Genomic DNA, 13,217 nt, shown 5'->3' with positions numbered 1-13,217 from the left:
ATCTACTAAACTATCCAGCTATAGGGATACATTTATGCATTCTATTCATTCATAAGGGAAGTTGGAAGATGAGCGTTTATACACTATACACTTATTATGTCCTGTTCATCCAGTTTTGCCTTTTGCCTCCAGCACCTTAACTAATCGGCTCTGGGTGTGTGGTAGATTCAGCACCTTAACTAATCAGCTCTGGGTGTGAGGTAGATTCAGCACCTTAACTAATTGGCTCTGGGTGTGTGGTAGATTCAGCACCTTAACTAATCAGCTCTGGGTGTGAGGTAGATTCAGCACCTTAACTAATCAGCTCTGGGTGTGTGGTAGATTCAGCACCTTAACTAATCAGCTCTGGGTGTGTGGTAGATTCAGCACCTTAACTAATCAGCTCTGGGTGTGAGGTAGATTCAGCACCTTAACTAATCGGCTCTGGGTGTGAGGTAGATTCAGCACCTTAACTAATCAGCTCTGGGTGTGTGGTAGATTCAGCACCTTAACTAATCAGCTCTGGGTGTGTGGTAGATTCATCACCTTAACTAATCAGCTCTGGGTGTGAGGTAGATTCAGCACCTTAACTAATCAGCTCTGGGTGTGAGGTAGATTCATCACCTTAACTAATCAGCTCTGGGTGTGAGGTAGATTCAGCACCTTAACTAATCAGCTCTGGGTGTGTGGTAGATTCAGCACCTTAACTAATCAGCTCTGGGTGTGTGGTAGATTCAGCACCTTAACTAATCGGCTCTGGGTGTGTGGTAGATTCAGCACCTTAACTAATCGGCTCTGGGTGTGAGGTAGATTCATCACCTTAACTAATCAGCTCTGGGTGTGTGGTAGATTCAGCACCTTAACTAATCAGCTCTGGGTGTGTGTAGATTCAGCACCTTAACTAATCAGCTCTGGGTGTGAGGTAGATTCAGCACCTTAACTAATCAGCTCTGGGTGTGTGGTAGATTCAGCACCTTAACTAATTGGCTCTGGGTGTGAGGTAGATTCAGCACCTTAACTAATCAGCTCTGGGTGTGTGGTAGATTCAGCACCTTAACTAATCAGCTCTGGGTGTGTGGTAGATTCAGCACCTTAACTAATCAGCTCTGGGTGTGTGGTAGATTCATCACCTTAACTAATCAGCTCTGGGTGTGAGGTAGATTCAGCACCTTAACTAATCAGCTCTGGGTGTGTGGTAGATTCTGCCTATTATACACTTGAATGTATGACTTATTTTTGGGGGACAGTGTATTTTCTAAAAGCTAGTTAGTACCTGACACTGGCTGGACATCTTCTTGGTGGGCCGCCCCACTATGTAGATGTGTGACGGGGGCAGGCCTATTGAGGAGTACACTGAAATGTCCTTAGTAGAGCCGTAAGCAGAAAGATCTTCATATGGGCCTACACACACACACACACACACACACACACACACACACACACACACACACACACACACACACACACACACACACACACACACACACACACACACACACACACACACACACACACACACACACACACACACACACACACACACACACACACACACACACACACACACACACAGAGAGAGAAATGGACTGTTTGAAACACTACATCAGTAGGGATAGTTTTGTTGTTTCTATCACATTGTATTTTGACAGTAGAAACCTACCTCGCCTAGTTCCCTCACCCTGAACAACCCACTTACCCTTCCTCAAACCCAGTGTTACCCTAACCTCTTACCCCTACACCCTCATCTCTGCCCCCGTTACTGTACCTCACAGATGAGGGCCTTGAGGAAGTTGGCCTTGTGTCTGAGGGGGTCGTGGACCAGGCCGTCACAGAAGGACACGATGCCATGAGGGAAGTTATGTTGAGACAGCCAGGCCACCACACGCTGCTTCTGCATGTCTGGACGACCTGTCACATACACTATCAGATAGCCCAGGTCCTGCCAGTGTCTGAGCGAGGGAGGGAGACCAGGATGTGGGTGAACAAGTAGAAGCCCAAAGGGTTGGGTGTCTTGTCTATTCATTTATTAATTTGATGATTGCCAGGGACTATTCACAACTTGTATGTCAACATTAGCTAGTGTGACTCCTGGGCAGGAACATATAGCTACAACCACATTAAATAAAACTCAATAAAACTCATCATGTTCCTACCTGACCACATCTACAGCTCCAGCTCTGACCTTGGGGTCACTTCCCATGATGGACACACTGGCAGCAAACGAGCCATCAATACTGAACACTACAAACTCTGTTCCCCGCGGCAACACCGTCAGGTAGCTGTCCGCAAATGTATGGTCTCCCCTAAGAGAGGGAGGAAGGGAGGGGGCGAGAGAGAGAGAGAGGGGGGAGGAAGGGAACGGGAGAGCAAGAGAGAGAGAGAGAGGAGGAGAGGTGCAGGAAAGAGGAATTGTAACAAATACACTTAATTCAAAGCTTGTTTTAGTTCTCAAAAACACCATGAAAATCAGCTAATCAGATGAATCCTGTAACCTACCTGACGACCAGTTTGACAGGATAAACTCCAATGCCCAGCCTCTTGCTCTCTGGGATGACATAGGAGATGCGTCCGCTGCTATTGGTCAGCTCGGTGTCAAAGTACATCCACTCTCCTGAGGGGGGCTGGGTCATGATGTGGATGTCAATCTGGAGGAGGAGCAAGAGGAGGTTACGGATTACACGCCCATATGTGGCATTGTCAGAAAGAAATTATTTATGCAAACAAAAATTGAGTTGCATGGAAGTATCTCAAGTTAGGGTTTGGCTCTATCCCAGTGTCTTGCAATCAGTGGCAGAACTCAAGTTTGTCCCGATGCGATGCTTTACCTTCTCCCCAGTGAGAGTGACCATGTCCAGAGGTCCGTACATGAAGCGTCCCATCACCAGCTGTGTTCCATCCTCAGTGAACACAGCATCACTCACACGGTGGTTAGCCGTAACGTTCTACACACACGCACGCACGCACGCACACACACACACACACACACACACACACACACACACACACACACACACACACACACACACACACACACACACACACACACATTTACCATTGGTGTACTGATACAGAAACTAGTAAACTCCTGATAAATGCATTAACTTGAGATATCACTAATGGCTAAAAGTGGTTAGGGCTAAGTTCATGTTTGTTATGTTATGTATCCCTATATTTCTGTTATTACGGGGCTATCACTCAGTCAAGAGTGAGCATGCGCAGGAAGTCTAGTCGTTGATGGACCTGGCCTTGGGTGTAATGGCTACCTTTGTGGGTGTTCATACGGTATAGTAAACTTTGTTCAACTGGAACCTTGTCGTTGTGTCATTTCAAGTTAACAGTTAGGAAGGGGCCTGTGCTCACCCTGATCTTGACGTGTGTCCTCTTGCGCAGCCATTTCTCTCTGGGTTTAGAAGGCTTGAACTCGGTCACCTCTTTACCATCCAGCTCCAGAATACTAGAGCTCTCATGCCTCATCACCTGGAGAAGCAGACAGGGAAGATTACATAAGCATTCATATAGAATACATGAGCCCTTATAACAGGTCAAAGGAGGCAATGCCTTTATTCTGCTGTAAACATTCATAGGGCATTCATAACCAGTTGTACCTGTCTGAGTAGGAAGGAGACAACGTCAGTGGACTCCCAGTATGAAGCATGGAAGAGGTGAGGCAGAGCTACAGTGGGGAAGGCTGTGAGGGCATCAGGACAGTACAGGGCAAAGTCCATCCGCTTGCTGCCCCACCACCGAGACGCAACTAGGGAGAGAGAGTGAGAGAGAAGAAACAGTCCTGGCATAAAACAAGCGATAGGTAATCACGGTTGAGAAAAGAAGATAGTGTTAGAAAAAGAGATCGACATATTTCAGGTCAATGATAGTTCCAGACAAAGAGGGGTTCCACAGTAGAGGGAAGTGTGCTCATCCAGAGATGTACAGTCCAAGGGAGAGGCTGTGTATTACAGACGGAGAGTCACAGGTCCACACAGGAGAAGAATGGACTTTCAGGCCAGGGACAGATTCAACTGGAGTAGAGTGACAGATTTGGTTGGAGGAAGGAGGAAGGACAGGGTAACATACAATATCAGCGATTTCCAAACAGTGGTCCCTCATTTTAAGACAATGAGTCCCACCGTGATGCCGGCGCAATTTGGACTTCTAATTCCTTTTAAACATAGTGTGTTTGAGCTACAGACTACAGGTTGTGTCATTGGATTAGTCTGTGTGATTAACGGGGGCGGAGCTAGAGCATTGTTTGTGAGACAAGGGTGGATCCCTGGGGTCTTTCTACAAAAACGCCTATAATGCTGTAATAGGCTCATATAGGTGTTTTCTCAAACTCCACACAGTTGTCACTGACTAGTCGGATATTAATTTTCCACTAAGCAAACAAATTCCGTACTTACAGCATCCATATAAATTCATTTTTATCAGGTGTTTGCTTTGGCAGACCTTATTTGTTTTATTGACATTAGTCAATAAAACTCATGAATGCAACTGTTTATGTCAAATTTTGTCCTGAAAAGAAAATGGTTAAATATGAGGTCTGGCCATGCAGATCAATGAAAGTCAGATAAATAAAAAGACGATTTTTGCTGGGGTCTCGGGACTGATAGGGTTAATCCGGTCCTTGTTTGAGGACGTTGCCATAACTCCTGTTTGGGAACCACTGCAGTACAGTACAGGGTAAATGCTGTAGAGGAGAAAAGGAGGGAGAGGACATCTAATACAATGTGATGGTTCAACTGTAGCTGGAAGGTGACCAATGACAGGGCACACAGAGTGTCCTGGAGGTCACATAGGATTCAAACCTTCCTCCTTCCAGGGAAACTACAGTACCCAGACTACCTTGCTCTATGTCCATCAGCGTATCTGGCGACGGAGGGTCAGAGTTCGTATCGGTGATGTCAGAGGTGACATCAGTGAAGTCAGAGGGCAGGTCTGAGGAGACATCAGAGGAAGTGATGTCGGAGGTGACATCATCGTCACCCTGCTCTGAGTCGGTGTGTCTGAGAGTGAGGAAGGGTCGTATCTTCTTCCTGGCTCGTGGAGAGGGGCTCCTCGAGGGGAGTTTAGAAAGCGCAAGCTGGGAGAGGAGACCCAGCTTCTTAGACGAACTGCTATAGCATTTAGTAGCTACAGAACAACAAAACAGACGGTACAAAAGAAGAAATAAACAAAGTGAAACATTTCAGAGAACGAATGTTATATCTCTCTCTGAGCAACAAACACTGCTGTTAACAGTATAAACAGTATAAAGTCCATACTGACTGTTGGCGATGTTGGAGGCGGTGTATGAGTCGGCCATGCCTGACACCTGGCTAGCGATGCTGGCCTCACTGGACCTACGAGGGCCCCTGGAGTGGGGGGGTCCAGTCAGCGGGGAGGACGGGTACTGGGTGTCCACTAACATGTCCGCTATGGAGGGAAGAAGATACCGGAGAGAAAGTGTGTGTGAGTGAGTGAGTGAGTGAGTGAGTGAGTGAGTGAGTGAGTGAGTGAGTGAGTGAGTGAGTGAGTGAGTGAGTGAGTGAGTGAGTGAGTGAGTGAGTGAGTGAGAGAGAGAGAGAGAGAGAGGAAGAGAGGGAGAGGTCGAGAGAGAGAGGAAGAGAGGGAGAGAGAGAAGGTTTTGATCAGGCAATCATTGACATTTTACAGACAAAGAGAGTGAGAGACACAGTCAGTCAGTCAGTCAGTCAGTCAGTCAGTCAGTCAGTCAGTCAGTCAGTCAGTCAGTCAGTCAGTCAGTCAGTCAGTCAGTCAGTCAGTCAGTCAGTCAGTCAGTCAGTCAGTCAGTCAGTCAGTCAGTCAGTCAGTCAGTCAGTCAGTCAGTCAGTCAGTCAGTCAGTCAGTCAGTCAGTCAGTCAGTCAGTCAGTCAGTCAGTCAGTCAGTCAGTCAGTCAGTCAGTCAGTCAGTCAGTCAGTCAGTCAGTCAGTCAGTCAGTCAGTCAGTCAGTCAGTCAGTCAGTCAGTCAGTCAGTCAGTCAGTCAGTCAGTCAGTCAGTCAGTCAGTCAGTCAGTCAGTCAGTCAGTCAGTCAGTCAGTCAGTCAGTCAGTCAGTCAGTCAGTCAGTCAGTCAGTCAGTCAGTCAGTCAGTCAGTCAGTCAGTCAGTCAGTCAGTCAGTCAGTCAGTCAGTCAGTCAGTCAGTCAGTCAGTCAGTCAGTCAGTCAGTCAGTCAGTCAGTCAGTCAGTCAGTCAGTCAGTCAGTCAGTCAGTCAGTCAGTCAGTCAGTCAGTCAGTCAGTCAGTCAGTCAGTCAGTCAGTCAGTCAGTCAGTCAGTCAGTCAGTCAGTCAGTCAGTCAGTCAGTCAGTCAGTCAGTCAGTCAGTCAGTCAGTCAGTCAGTCAGTCAGTCAGTCAGTCAGTCAGTCAGTCAGTCAGTCAGTCAGTCAGTCAGTCAGTCAGTCAGTCAGTCAGTCAGTCAGTCAGTCAGTCAGTCAGTCAGTCAGTCAGTCAGTCAGTCAGTCAGTCAGTCAGTCAGTCAGTCAGTCAGTCAGTCAGTCAGTCAGTCAGTCAGTCAGTCAGTCAGTCAGTCACAGTCAGTCAGACAGACAGACAGACAGACAGACAGACAGACAGACAGACAGACAGACAGACAGACAGACAGACAGACAGACAGACAGACAGACAGACAGACAGACAGACAGACAGACAGACAGACAGAGCAACAGCGAAAGGGAACCAAGCAGTGGACAGACAGACAGAGACAGAGAAAGGGTACACACTGTCGTTGAGCTGTGAGGCCTGCTGGGGCCAGCTGCGTACAGGGACGGGGATGGAGGTCTCACTGACGCCCCCCTCCTGGCAACGCAGGGGTACTGACTCCAACAGGAGATGGGGGTTACTCTGCATAGTCTCCACTGGGGAATGAGGAGGGGAAGATAGAGATGGGCAAGAGGGAGACAGAGAGATGTGGAGAGGGGGAGACACAGGGGAGAGATATGGGGACAGGGGAGGCAGAAGAGACATGGGGGGGTGGGTGGGACAGAGAGGCAGAAATAAACGTATGTAACAGACTACAGACCAGTTCAGTGCGTAATAACTGCTGAGTCCTATAGGACGGCGCACAATTAGCCCAGCATCATCTGGGTTAGGGGAGAGTTTGGACGGGGTAGGCCATCATTGTAAAATAAGAATTTGTTCTTAACTGACTTGCCTAGAAAAAGAAAGGTTCAATTAAAAAAGAATAATAATAAGACTGACTGAACGGACGTAAAGCACAGTACATTATATCTGATAACACATGCACACAGATACGCTACCATGACAGCATATGGACATGGAAAGCAAACCACACAGACAATTGAGTGCTTGCTTTTGGAGGGATTGATTTGAGTGCTTGCTCTCATAAATACATACTTCTGGTGTGTGTGTGTGTATCTATCCTCACCCAGCAGAGCAGAGTGTCCGTCCCCCAGAGGGAAGCGTTGGTATCGGGGGACACAGAAGGGGGGCAGCTGGTGAAACCTCTTCTCTAGAAGGGGCTCCAGGCGGGAGGCAGAGGGGTCCGCTGGATGAAACAGGTTATATAGCTGCTGACAGGCCGGACGCAATGATGAGACTGGAGGGAGAAAGAGAAAGACTACCGTGGGATATGTGTCAAGAGCAACAGCAACCTTGGAAAAATCCTCTGCATTATCATTAACAGAAGACTCGTACATTTCATCAGTGAAAACAATGTACTGTGCAAAGGTCACATTTGCTTTTAACCAAATTATCCTACGATAGACCACGTAGTCACCCTCCACACCCTAATTGACAAACAAACCAAAACAAAGGCAATTTCTTCTCATGCTTTGTTTATTTCAAAAAAGCTTTTGACTCAATTTGAGGATGAGGGTCTGCTATACAAGTTGATGGAAAGCAGTGTTGGGAGAAAAACATTCAACATTATAAAATCAATGTATACAGTGTGGGGTTAAAATTTACAAAAACACACATATTTCTTTCCATGGGCCGTGGGGGAGACAGGGATGCAGCCCCACCCTCTTCAACATACAGTTGAACACGGAAGTTTAAATACACTTAGGTTGGAGTCATTAAAACTCGTTTTTCAACCACTCCACACATTTCTTGTTAACAAATTATAGTTTTGGCAAGTCAGTTAGGACATCTACTTTGTGCATGACACAAGTAATTCTTGCAACAATTGTTAACAGACAGATTATTTAACTTATAATTAACTGTATCACAATTCCAGTGGGTCAGAAGATACAATACACTAATTTGACTGTGCCTTTAAACAGCTTGGAAAATTCCAGAAAATGATGTCATGGATTTAGAAGCTTATGATAATAATTTGAGTCAGTTGGAGGTGTACCTGTGGATGTATTTCAAGGCCTACCTTCAAACTCAGTGCCTCTTTGCTTGACATCATGGAAAATCAAAGAAATCAACCGACCTCAGAAACAAAGTTGTAGACCTCCACAAATCTGGTTCATCCTTGGGAACAATTTCCAAATGCCTGAAGGTACCACGTTCATCTGTACAAACAATACTACGCAAGTATAAACACAATGGGACCACGCAACTGTCATACCGCTCAGGAAGGAGATGCGTTCTGTCTCCTAGAGATGAACGTACTTTGGTGTGAAAAGTGCAAATCAATCCCAGAACAACAGCAAAGGACCTTGTGAAGATGCTGGAGGAAACAGGTACAAAAGTATCTATATCCACAGTAAAACGAGTCCTATATCAACATAACCTGAAAGGCCGCTCAGCAAGGAAGAAACCACTGCTCAAAAACCACCATAAAAAAGCCAGACTACGGTTTGCAACTGCACATGGGGACAAAGATCATACTTTTTGGAGAAATATCCTCAAGTCTGATGAAACAAAAATAGAACTGTTTGGCCAAAATGACCATCATTATGTTTGGAGGAAAAGGGGGGACGCTTGCAGGCCGAAAAACACCATCCCAACCGTGAAGCACGGGGGTGGCAGCATCCTGTTGTGAGGGACTGGTGCACTTCACAAAATAGATGACATCATGAGGGAGGAAAATTATGTGGATATATTGAAGCAACATCTCAAGACATCAGTCAGGAAGTCAAAGCTTGGTAGCAAATGGGTCTTTCAAATGGACAATGACCCCAAGCATACTTCCAAAGTTGTGGCAAAATGTCTTAAGGACAACATAATCAAGGTATTGGTGTGGCCATCATAAAGCCCTGACCTCAATTCCATAGAAAATTTGTGGGCAGAACTGAAAAAGCATGTGCGAGCAAGGAGGCCTTACAAACCTGACTCAGTTACACCAGCTCTGACAGGAGGAATGGGCCAAAATTCACCCAACTTACTGTGGGAAGCTTGTGGAAGGCTACCTGAAACGTTTGACCCAAGTTTAAAAGGCAATGCTACCAAATACTAATTGAGTGTATGTAAACTTCTGACCCACTGGGAATGTGATGAAAGAAATAAAAGCTGAAATAAATAAATAATTCTCTCTACTATTATTCTGACAGTTCACATTCTTAAAATAAAGTCCTAACTGACCTAAAACAGGGAATTTTTACTTGGATTAAATGTCAGGAATTGTGAAAATATAAATATATTTGGCTAAGATGTATGTAAATTTCCGACTTCAACTGTATATATAAACAAATTGGTGAGGGCACTAGAACAGTCTGCAGCACCAGGCCTCCCCTACTACAACCTAAAGTCAAATGTTTACTGTTTCCTAATGATCTGGTGCTTCTGTCCCCAACCAAGGAGGCCCTACAGCAGGACCTAGATCTTCTGCACAGATTCTGTCTGACCTGGGCCCTGACAGTAAATCTCAGTAAGACAAAAATAATGGTGTTCCAAAAAAGGTCCAGTTGCCAGGACCACAAATAGAAATGCCCTAGAGCACACAAAAAACGATACGCACTTCGACCTAAACATTAGTGTCACAGGTCATTTCCACAAAGCTGTGAACGGTCTGAAAGACAAGGTAAGAAGGACCTTCTACGCTATCAAAAGGAACATCAAATTCGACATGCCAACTTCTTGAATCAGTTATAGAACCCATTGCCCTTTATGGTTGTGAGGTCAGGGATCTGCTCATCAACCAATAATTAACCAAATGGAAAAAACACCAAATAATGCATGCAGAGCAGAATTAGGCCGATACCAGCTAATTATCAAAATCCAGAAAAGTCTTAAATTCTACAAGCACCTAAAAGGACGTGATTCCCAAACCTTCCATAACAAAGCCATCACATAGAGAGAGATGAACCTGGAGAAGAGTCCCCTAAGCAAGCTGGTAATAGGGCTCTGTTCAAAAACACAAACAGAGCGCCAGGACAACAACACAATTAGCCCCAACCAAATCATGAGAAAACAAAAAAGATCATTGGAAAGAATGAACAAAAAAGCAGAGCAAACTAGAATGCTATTTGGCCCTAAACAGAGAGTACACAGTGGCAGAATACCTGACCACTGTGACTGAGCTAAAATTAAGGAAAGCATTGATTATGTACAGACTCAGTGAGCTTAGCCTTGCTATTGAGAGAGGCCACCGTGGGCAGACCTGGTTCTCAAGAGAAGACAGGCTATGTGCACACTACCAAGAAAATGAGGTGGAAACTGAGCTGCACTTCCTAACCTCCTGCCCAATGTATGACACGTATTTCCCTCAGATTACACAGACCCACAAAGAATTTGAAAACAAATCTAATTTTGATAAGCTCCCATATCTATTGGGTGAAATACCACAGTGTGCCATCACAGCATTAAGATGTGTGACCTGTTGCCACAAGAAAATGGGCAACCAGTGAAGAACAAACACCATTAAAAATACAACCCTTATTTATTTTTCCTTTTGTACTTTAACTATTTGCATATTGTTACAACACTGTATATAGCCATAACATGACATTTGAAATATTCATTTGAGTGTAATGTTTACTGTTAATTGTTTATTTAACTTTTATTTATTTTCTACTTCACTTGCTTTGGCAATGTAAACATGTTTCCCATGCCAATAAAGCCCTTTGAATGGAATTGAATTGAGAGGAAAAGAGAGAGAGATGGGGAGAGAGAGAGAGAGAGAGATGGGGAGAGAGAGAAAGATGGGGAGAGAGAGAAAGAGAGAGAGGGGAGAGAGAGAGAGAGAGAGAGATGGGGAGAGAGAGAAAGATGGGGAGAGAGAGAGAGATGGGGAGAGAGAGATGGGGAGAGAGAGAGATGGGGAGAGAGAGAAAGATGGGGAGTGAGAGAAAGATGGGCAGAGAGAGAAAAATGGTGGGAGAGAGATGAGGAGAGATAGAAAGATGGGGAGAGAGAAAGATGGGGATGGGGAGAGAGAGAGAGATGGGGAGAGAGAGAGATGGGGATGGGGAGAGAGGGATGAGGAGAGAGAGTAAGATGGGGGAGAGAGAGAGATGAAGAGAGAAAGATGAAAGATGGGGAGAGAGATGGGGGGAGATGAGGAGAGAGAGAAAGATGGGGGAGATAGAAAGAGATGAGAGAGAGAGAGATGAAAGATGGGGAGTGAGAGAAAGATGGGGGAGAGAGAGAGAGATGGGGAGAGAGAGAAAGATGGGGAGAGAGAGAGATGGGGAGAGAGAGATGAGATGGGGAGAGAGAGATGGGGATGGGGAGAGAGAAAGATGGGGGAGAGAGAGATGGGGAGAGAGAGAAAGATGGGGGAGAGAGAGAGAGAAAGATGGGGAGAGAGAAAGATGGGGGAGAGAGAGAGATGAGGAGAGAGAGAAAGATGGGGGGAGAGAGAGATGAGAAAGAGAGAGAGAAAGATGGGGGGAGAGAGAGAGAGATGGGGAGAGAGAGAGAGATGGGGAGAGAGAGAGAGATGGGGAGAGAGAGATGGGGAGAGAGAAAGATGGGGGAGAGAGAGAAAGATGGGGAGAGAGAGAAAGATGGGGAGAGAGAGAAAGATGGGGAGAGAGAAAGATGGGGGGAGAGAGATGGGGAGAGAGAGAAAGATGGGGAGTGAGAGAAAGATGGGCAGAGAGAGAAAAATGGTGGGAGAGAGATGAGGAGAGATAGAAAGATGGGGAGAGAGAGATGGGGAGGGGAGAGAGAGAGAGATGGGGAGAGAGAGATGGGGAGAGAGAGGGATGAGGAGAGAGAGTAAGATGGGGGGAGAGAGAGATGAAGAGAGAGAGAAAGATGGGGAGAGAGAGAGATGAGGAGAGAGAGAAAGATGGGGGGAGAGAGAGAGATGAGGAGAGAGAGAAAGATGGGGAGTGAGAGAAAGATGGGCAGAGAGAGAGAGATGGGGAGAGAGAGAAAGATGGGGAGAGAGAGAGATGGGGAGAGAGAGAGAGATGGGGAGAGAGAGAGATGGGGAGAGAGAGAGATGGGGAGAGAGAGATGGGGAGAGAGATGGGGAGAGAGATGAGAATGGGGAGAGAGAAAGATGGGGGAGAGAGAAAGATGGGGAGAGAGAAAGATGGGGAGAGAGAGAATGGGGAGTGAGATGGGGAGAGAGAAAGATGGGGGGAGAGAGAGAGATGGGGGAGAGAGAGAGAAGATGGGGAGAGAGAGAGAGAGATGAGGAGAGAGATGGGGAAAGATGGGGGAGAGAGAGAGAGATGAGGGAGAGAGAGAGAAAGATGGGGAGAGAGAGAGAGATGAGGAGAGAGAGAAAGATGGGGAGAGAGAGAAAGATGGGGAGAGAGAGAAAGATGGGGGGAGAGAGAGAGATGAGGAGAGAGAGAAAGATGGGGAGAGAGAGAAAGATGGGGAGAGAGAGAGATGGGGGAGAGAGAGAGATGGGGAGAGAGAGAGAGATGGGGAGAGAGAGAGATGATGGGAGAGAGAGATGGGGAGAGAGATGAGGGGAGAGAGAGAAAGATGGGGGAGAGATGAGAAAAGATGGGGAGAGAGAGAGAGATGAGGAGAGAGAGAAAGATGGGGGAGAGAGAGAGATGGGGAGAGAGAGAGAAAGATGGGGGAGAGAAGATGGGGAGAGAGAGATGAGATGAGGAGAGAGAGAAAGATGGGGAGAGAGAGAAAGATGGGGGAGAGAGAGAGATGAGGAGAGAGATGGGGAGAAGATGGGGAGAGAGAGAGATGATGAGAGAGAGAGAGAAAGATGGGGGAGAGAAAGAGATGAGGAGAGAGAGAGATGGGGGAGAGAGAGATGGGGAGAGAGAGAAAGATGGGGAGAGAGAGAAAGATGGGGAGAGAGAGAAAGATGGGAAGAGAGAGAGAGATGGGGAGGGAAAGAGAGAGAGATGAGGAGAGAGAGAAAGATGGGGAGAGAGAGAAAGATGGGGAGAGAGAGATGGGGAGAGA

At 46.5% G+C, this 13,217-nt stretch overlaps 1 protein-coding gene across 1 annotated transcript in view; it reads right to left on the bottom strand.

Annotated features, from left to right (window-relative positions):
- Nucleotides 1–13,217, bottom strand: part of LOC123999533 (membrane-associated phosphatidylinositol transfer protein 2-like) — a 100,172-nt gene that overhangs the window by 4,992 nt on the left and 81,963 nt on the right. Inside the window, 11 exon segments of the mRNA XM_046305415.1 lie at nt 1,253–1,365; nt 1,368–1,380; nt 1,745–1,928; nt 2,133–2,282; nt 2,476–2,624; nt 2,805–2,921; nt 3,340–3,456; nt 3,585–3,733; nt 5,245–5,391; nt 6,698–6,832; nt 7,363–7,533. Coding sequence (XP_046161371.1) covers nt 1,253–1,365; nt 1,368–1,380; nt 1,745–1,928; nt 2,133–2,282; nt 2,476–2,624; nt 2,805–2,921; nt 3,340–3,456; nt 3,585–3,733; nt 5,245–5,391; nt 6,698–6,832; nt 7,363–7,533 — 1,445 coding nt within the window.

This window comes from Oncorhynchus gorbuscha, linkage group LG16, assembly GCF_021184085.1.
Source record: "Oncorhynchus gorbuscha isolate QuinsamMale2020 ecotype Even-year linkage group LG16, OgorEven_v1.0, whole genome shotgun sequence".
Classification (NCBI taxonomy): domain Eukaryota; kingdom Metazoa; phylum Chordata; class Actinopteri; order Salmoniformes; family Salmonidae; genus Oncorhynchus; species Oncorhynchus gorbuscha.
Note: the sequence above shows the minus strand (reverse complement) of the source record. Positions and strands in the feature narration are given on the sequence as shown.